The sequence below is a fragment of the Pyrus communis genome, chromosome 11, assembly GCF_041283825.1.
Source record: "Pyrus communis isolate YQ-2024b chromosome 11, ASM4128382v1, whole genome shotgun sequence".
Classification (NCBI taxonomy): Eukaryota; Viridiplantae; Streptophyta; class Magnoliopsida; order Rosales; family Rosaceae; genus Pyrus; species Pyrus communis.
Genome location: NC_142575.1, coordinates 27603710 through 27612720, shown reverse-complemented (window position 1 = coordinate 27612720; position 9011 = coordinate 27603710). Strand labels below are relative to the sequence as shown.

The following is a 9011-nucleotide window of genomic DNA, read 5'->3' as shown; positions in this document are numbered from 1 at the left end:
ATAGTCCTTTTGACTTCAGCATTAGTCTTGTATTTGAGCTTGTTGGGTGCTTCACGGGTCTCATAAGCATGGATGATTAAGATAAACACTGAAGTATGAGACTTGTCCTAACATTTTCAAACCAAATAATTGTATTTATTTATTAAGAGTGATTTTCGCCGCTAATTTTTACCACTTGCATTCTTTTCTTTTGTTATGTTCTTTGTTTGGAATAAAACAAGAAAATTAGCGAATAAAAACAACAAAAGAATTGCATAAAGAGGAGTATAAATAATTATTTTTCTCATGCTGAACTACAAATCCTATCGAAGCTTGTGAAAAACAATTTAAAAGGTGTGTGGAGTTTTGTTTGTTAGTATCAGAAGTAAAACGGCAATGCATGTTAATCAACACTTATATAATAATTTAATTATCAACATATGCATTATTTGATTTACGAAATTTGATCTTTCTAGCATTACTTTTTTTTAGTTCAAATTAATTAAAATAAATTAAATTAAATGTGTAAGCGAATAAATAACGTGTGTGATTAATCATCTTCACTCCAAACACTATAGACTCATTTGGAAGTGCTTTCAAAGTGACTAAAAACGCTGTTAGAGAAAATGTTTTTTTGTTCCAAAAACACTAAAAATGTTTCATGCAAGAAATATTAATTATGTGCTTTTTATAAGAAACATTTTAAATGTTTTTCCAGGATTCATATATTTTTACTAAATATTAGTTCTAAAAATATTTTCATAAATAACACTTTCATTCATTTTAAAAGCACTTCCACCTAATTTAATTTTCATCGATTTCCTTTAGTTTGTACATCATTGTACTAAAATTCTCATATTCGTTCCCAGTTATAAGATTCAGTCAAAATTCAAACCCCCATCAACCCTCTCTCTTTTTGCCCTCCTTTCTCGTTTGTCTATTCTTCTCAAACTTCAAAAATTCTTCTTCTTCCGTTTCTTCATTACACGACATGGAAAAAGCTCTGAAACTCATAGAGAAGGAAAGCCAAGGCCAAGGCCAAGCCATGCAAATATTCCAGAACCAACAACAGCGAGAACCACAAGACCAGATCAAGCTAGCTGCCACTGCCATCACCCTCAACGTACGCTTGAGATCATCCGACATGCCAGCCCACATGCAGAACCATGCTCTCCACTACACCAGGTCACTCATCGACTCACCACTACAGCCACCACCAAACCCCAAAACTCGTCCCAACCCAACTCACCTTGCCCGAGCTCTCAAAAAGGTACCTGCATGATACTTTACTTTCAATCACTGTTTTTAGAGAACAACTTGCATGTAAACGGTTCACCGTCATGTGACATTGTGTTCCAATAATACAAGGTCATGTAGGAGAAATTTACACGTACCATTGTATAAGTCTTCTCTATAATCTAGATTGTTTGTATTTGTTTAATTAATCTGGGTTAATTAAAGTAAAATTAACTGTAGGAGTTTGACTCGGTGTATGGACCGGCGTGGCACTGCGTGGTGGGGACGAGTTTTGGATCCTTCGTGACTCACTCAGCTGGTGGGTTCGTGTATTTCTCTGTCGACTCGCTGTCGGTGCTTCTCTTCAAAACGGAGGTCCAGTTGGTCCCGGAACCACAACCACCACAAGAAGCAAAGCCTTCAACTTTGAGTCTTTGTTGAAAATTTTGTGTTGACGCGCGATACGTGTTAGTTGTGATTACTCTCCTACTTTGACTAGCATGTACCAATATATTTTCATTTCTTTTATTTTTCTTTAAAAAAAAACAAGATGATGTAGTGATCATCTTTGAGCTTTGCATACAAGAAGGGTGCTTAATTACTGGCTCTCTTTAATTTTTATCAACTTTAATTTGCTCATTTTGGGGTTTTTTGTTAGGATATAAAGTTCTTACTTTTTGGATGAGAGGCTTGTCGTCTGTCATCCCCCAATATCGGTTGTATATAATAATAAAAAAGTTTCGATTTTCAGTCCATGTAGTTCAGGAGAGACATTCATGTAAATATTAATTTCGTAATTTTAAACATGTAGTTTACTCATCATTTCATTTTAATGAAAACTAATAAATATAATTTGAAAATTTTGAATTTTAACGATAAGGACAAAATAAAAGATAAAACAAATAATATCAGAATTGATTTTTTAATGTAAAAATATAATTTTTTATTAAAATAAATAGTATTAGAAATTTTTCATTAAAATTCCATTCATTTTAAGCATGATGACTTGATTTTGTCTATTTTTTTTGACAGAATTAGCATGTGAATGACGTATAAAATCATAACATTGGCCACTTTTCGTGGGAATTTTTTGATCGCACGGTAAGGCAGGTACACAATATAAGATTATGAGAGAGAGAAAGAGAGAGAGATTTGGTGTTTGATTGAGAAGCCAAATCAAGGGTCTTTTCCATTACATTCTGTAAAGAAAGATTAGAGAGAGACAATTTCAGTCTGCAAATTCCATATAACTACACGCAAACACGAATTGACAGCTCAGAAATCCGTCTCCACTCCCCAGTAGTATCTCTCTCTCTCTCTCATCTTCCCAAAATTGATCTCTGCTCTTCTGGCTTTGTTTATATATATATATATATATATATATATATATATATTATATTAGAATTGTTAATTAATCAATATTTTGATCAATTTCTTCTGTTTGTTTGACTAGTCCTTAACTGTCTCCTACTCTTGTCCATCACACTATTACCTTTGGAAGTTTGCGTCCTGGTTTACTCACTCCCGTTGGATCCATGTTTCCTAATTTTTCTATCTTCTTGTTTTCCCAAATTCTATTGCATAGGAGAGTGATTTCTGCAGTCTCCGTTGACATTCAATTCCTCCGCGGATTCTCTTTTGAACTATTTGATCCAATAACTAAGAGCAAGTTCACCAAAGACTTTTAGGCCGGCACCCAGCACAATTAATAGCCCGGCACCAAGCCAATCCCCTCCAACCCAATAGATAGGAGGCACCCAACCCAAGCTGGTCTTTAGGCTAGTCCAAAATGGACTGAGCTATGGGACGACCCAATTGATGTCATGCTGACGCTAGCGTGACGTCGCAGGGCATTTTAATTTTTTTTTTTTTTTTTGCACCAGGTGCGTACGAAACACGCGTGGGTGGCTGCGAGTCTCGACAAGAAAACGTGGGGTGGCCCGCTAGCGCAGGCGCACTAAGGGCTCTGATGGGGAGGCCACATGTTTGGTTCTGGGTCGTTGGATTTCCAACGGCTAGTTTTGTCACCCCCCGAACCCGACATACATTCAAGATCGACGCGTGACATCATCTAACATCTGTATATCTAACAGATCCTGCCTCTGGGATATGTACAAGGCATAACTCAAGATCCAACTGTGTAATAATTTTTCGTATGCTTTATGGCTGCATCTAACCTCCTCGTTAAACTACCTACGTACCCTAAATAGGGATCAAGTCATTCGTAGTTCATCATTTCACTACACTGGAATATTCATTACATAAATCGCCATGTCTCAACATAATACACAATTCAGCGCATGCAGCATCTCAAGGAACAATCGATGAAGCACAATAATAATCTATAGCCACATTGGTCAACGGTTTATTATAATCATAACAATTACATCCAACAGCATCCAATAATCACACCAAATAATAATACGTACAATACACTAAAATGCAGGGCTAGAGCGACACAGTTCGGCTGAAGCCTACATCTCTTAAGTTGAAATCAAATCCAAGAAACCAACAAGTCAAATGATGCGATTTTGGACCACTCAACGGAACCAAGACACCAAAGGGATTCCGGACCACTCAACGAAATCGCGAAGTAGAAGGGATTCTGGACTATCACTCAACGGAATCTGAGTGGATACGATTCCGAACCATCACTCAACAGAATCGCGGAGAACAATGCATATAGAACCACTCAATGAAATACAAGCTCGATACAATTCCAGACCATCACTCAACGGAATCACGAAATAGAAGGGATTCCAAACCATCACTCAACGGAATCCTAACCAAGATACAATTTCGGACCATCACTTAATGGAATCGCGAAATAGAAGGGATTCCAAACCATCACTCAATGGAATCCAGATGGAACAAGGAACCAAACCTCTCAACGGAACCCTAGTGGATACCCAGTTCCGGATCACTCAAAGGAACCGAGTGGAAGGCCAAGGGAAATAACAATGGCTCGAAGAAACAATACAAGAACCAAGTACTTAATTTAGAAAGGCTGAACGAAACAAAAGTGAAATAAGGAAACAAGATGTGAACCATGTGTCGAAGCAACAATCCCCATGACAATGGGTTAATGGTCCACTACTAGCCCTCACATTTCATCACATCAAGCCAATCATACAAATCAAACCACACATTCCACAACAAGTTCAATACACAAGTCAAATCACATAAAATAAACAAGCATATCACCATATAATGCCATCATTATGTAAAGGAGACACGTCATCACGATGAGCCCATCAAGCTCCATAGAATCTCAATCGCACTCTAAGATCGGCAACACGCTAGAAGAACTCATACTAATTGACTGAAAAGACAACCATTGATCAAGGTCAACAATAGGGTCCATAACCCTAGATATCTAAACTGAAATATCTGCTTATCAGATTTCTGATCTGTAACTTTTCAAGATCCACATTATACTTCTAGAATAACATACTAAAATCTCACTACAATCCGAAAGTCGGATCCCTGCCAATCACAAATTTAAGTGGAGGTCAACATTTTATTTTACAAACTTACAAATCCAATTCGGGAAGATCCGTTCGACAGATTCTCGCTTTGCCAGTTCCTATGTCCTCAAATATTACATATTATAATGTATCAAAGTTTGGTGACAATTCAACGGTCGGATCGTCGATTCATACAATGATCAAGTGATGTATCGTAATGAAACTAAGTTCAAACAATCAACCACGTCATACGGATATCAATTCAAATATCAGGATATCAATTTAGTGTAAATAACATCGGCAGCCCACTGGCCACACACCACCGCACACGCCGCCACACGTGCTGCCGCCAGTGGCAGTTTCCAGCGAACGAAAACCCAAATTTTTGAACTCTAAAAATTACCAAATTTTACAGGCAAGTAGAGTTCAATGATAGGAACAACTTTCATACCTGGGCCGAAGTCCAATTCAACCAGGAAACCCTTTGAAAGTCCTTTGATTTGCTGGAAACCCTAAAAAAGGTCCACTTCGATTCGATCATTCCGGTGTTCCATCGCCCCAAAATATGTTTGGGGTTTGTTCCTGGGACCAAAATGAGTTGAATGATGGTGGTACTCGACGGTGGTACCTACAAATTTAGTTAATCGCCGCCACACCCCCAACGAACCCGTCAACGTGTTCTAGGAGAAATCAAGGCCAAAACCCATCAATTTTTGGATGAATATGGAAAAGGAAGGAACGTGGAATAGTTTCCAGGTCGTTTCTCCGCATGATTCGTCGAAATTCGGCCAGAGAAAGCACCGGAAACCATTGTTTCCGTTGGTCGAGTCGAGTTGGCAAAAAGGGGAAACGGGTTGGGGATAATCCCCTCCTTCTCTCCCCCTCATTTCCCCTCCCTTCTCCCTTTTATCCTTGGGCAGCAACTAGACCTGACATTCGTGTCATGTTTCTTGTGTTCGTGTCGTTTTCGTGTCATACTCGATAACTTAACGGGTCGTGTCATGTAATACCTGTTAAAGTAAACGGGTAATATGACCCAACCCGAAATCAACCCGTTAATATTATCAGGTAATATGACACGACCCGTTACCCGTTAAGAAAAATATATTTTAAATCAATAAAAATTAAAATGAAAAACATAATTTGACCCAAAAATATGTAAAACATAATACTAAATTAGTATGTACATACTAAATTTCGAAGTTGACCCCTTCATGAAAGTTGTAAACCTTTTCATTACGAGTGATTACATTTTTCACACTTCTACAATAATTATTATTAATTTTGCACTCAAATAAAAAACATTGTTCATGAGATTTGAAGGGTTTTAAAAATCTAAACGACCATGTAACCATCGTCTAAGCGTTGAGGATGCAATTGTGAACGTTTATTATGCTTTCACATCTTTCATACTTATACATTAATGATTATGAATTTTGTTTATTTTGAACTCCCTTAAAAATACTATTGATGAGAGTTTTTATGGTTTTAAAAATTTAAACGATCATATACCCATCCTCAAAACGTAGAGGATGCGACTACGAGCGTTTGCATATTTTTTCATATTTTTAGCACATGTAAATTAATTATTATAATTTTTTTATGTGTTTGGTATTTTTAAATTACTTGATATTTTTATTTTTAATGTGTTTTATGATTTTTAATCTTAATCTTTACATATAATATACTATAAAAATAAATAAATAAATAAAACTTAAATTTTAAAATTTATATAGAATAATAATTAATAAACAATATATACATATTCATTATATCTATTGCATTTCATAGTAAGTTTTTTTTGGTAGTTTAAAAAATTAAAATCATCAAAATAACATTTTTCTTATCGTGTTGAAACAAGTTACCCACGTGTCACTCTCGTATAAACCTGTTAAAGACTCGTTATTAACGGGTTATTATCGTGTGACCCGATAATGACCCGATTAGTTATCATGTTGATCCGAAATCCGTTATTTTCGTGTCGTTTACGTGTCGTGTTAACAGGTCGTGTAAGAAATTGCCAGGTTTAGCAGCCACCTAATCCCTCCTTTTCTCTCCTCTCCTTTTAATCCCAGCTGTCCATCTTTTTCCTTTCTCTTCTTTCCTTCAATCCCTGCCACATACGTGGCTTCACAGATCTTTGCTCCAGAAATCTGGAGCCTTTCAAATTGAAGAAAATTACCAAAATATCCTTATCTTTAAACGTTAATAACTCATTCGTTATAACTCCATTTCACGAATGGTTTACGCTTACGCGTTCGTGAGATCGAGCTCTATTCAAAAATATAAAATGTGACCTCGAAAGTTCTATGGTTTTTAAATAATTAATTTCCAAACTTCAACTTCGTAACTAGTTTAATTAAAATCTAAATTCAAATAAATTAATATAAATTCTCAATAATACAAATACGCAGATTATAACAATGAAATCCAGAAGCGAGATTTCACAAGCTTTCTAGATTGTTGGATTTCTAACGGTAAAATTTTTTTGAATTTGACATCCATAGATCGTCCGATCCAGAGATCAATAATCCACGTCACCACCCCCCCCCCCCCCCCCCCCCCCCAAAAAAAAAATATATATATAAAAAAAGCACATCAGTTAGAATTATGATAGTTGGCCATGTGTCAAATATCTTAACAAAAATAAGTAACCCAGGTGAAATAAATTAATATGAAATGGTTTGTCAGCAGGATTCACCTATTGTGGCATGTACGGCTAAACCAATAACTCATCAACATACTAGCCAATAACTCATTAACATGCTAGCCAATAGCTCAATAACATGCTAACCAATAGCTCATCAACCTGCTAGCCAATAGCTCAATAACATGTTATTTAATAGCTCATCAACATGCTAGCCAATAGCTCAATAACATGCTAGCCAACAATAAGATGTTAGCCAATAGCTCAATAACATACTAGCTAATAGCTCATCAACATGCTAGCTAATAGTTCAATAAGTATACCTGCACATGAGTCGGAACCACCTAAAGTGGTCTGTACGACAGGACTGAGTTTAAATAAATACCCTAAAATGCTACGATCACGTGAAAACTGTGCGAATAATCGCGGGTCACCTATGAGTCGGAACCACCTATTGTGGTCTGTACAACAGAACTGTGCACTTACCTTGGATCCAAGGTGATCGTAAGATGCAGAAGGTGAACATCACGTGAAAAACTGTGCCCTGGCCACGGACATGAACACTAACACCAGGGTGCAGGTTTATGAGCTCTCAATGCATCTTAACATAATATGTACGACTTATATACAACCTGTACGATAGTGTCGGAGTTGCCTATCATTGCAACTTGTACAACAAGGTCGGAGTAGCCTAAAGTATAAATATAGTCATGCCATAACTCGATCATTTCAAGTAACATCATAAACTTACATGTGCATCATGCGTTCCTCTTCGCACTTCAAAGCATTCATAGTAATTCCTTACAGTTAGTATACATATGGATATGTAATGATGCAATCTAATACTCAACCATATCATAGTATTTACCAGTATATACATATACATATATATACATATACATATATATATACATATACATATATATACATATACATATATATATATATATATATATATATATATATAACATGACAAAATATGCATAATTTGTAATACCCCACTCCCGAACTATTTATTTCGTGAATAATTATCGGGAACAAGTCCAACTAAATATTAGTTTAATTCACCATCATTATTTACGATTCTTTACTTCACTCTCTCAATGCCTCACACATTGATTTATAACCAACATTTAACCACAAAAAACAAAGGTTAAATCTCACATTTCCACCAACTTCCTTCACATTGCTCAATTATCCAAATAAGGCTTTTGTCTCAAATATATTATGGCTGCATCTAACATCTCGTTAGACTACCTACGAACCCTAAACAGAGATCAAGCCATTCGTAGTTCATAATAGTACTTCAAGCATTCACATTAATTATACGAAGGTAATATACCTAAATCAATTTAAAAGTGTCGATGGAACTATCAATAATATGTACCATAAAAAGAAAAGATCCACTCACCTGGAATCCAAGCTATGATTCTCTAGCGCACGCATCGAGGCATCCCGAATGATTGGTGCATGTGACCAGTTATCGAATCACATCTCGGAAGTCCTATCAATAGAATACGTAATTCACCTAAAACACATCCTCAACGACAATTTAAAATAGTTTGAGACCCATTGACCACAAGTCAACCGTCGATCAAAGATCGACGATAAGATCTACAATCCTGTATAACTCGACCTTGAAGATCCGCATATCAGATTTCCAATCCTCAACACCCAAAGAT

At 36.2% G+C, this 9011-nt stretch overlaps 1 protein-coding gene across 1 annotated transcript; it reads left to right on the top strand.

Annotated features, from left to right (window-relative positions):
• The first annotated feature begins 912 nt into the window (after window positions 1-912).
• Window positions 913-1864, top strand: LOC137741380 (uncharacterized). Its single transcript, XM_068481097.2, has 2 exons — window positions 913-1249; window positions 1456-1864. Exons 1-2 carry the CDS (start codon window positions 971-973, stop codon window positions 1654-1656), a joined length of 480 nt encoding a protein of 159 aa, XP_068337198.2. The 5' UTR covers window positions 913-970; the 3' UTR covers window positions 1657-1864.
• Window positions 1865-9011: the final 7147 nt, after the last annotated feature.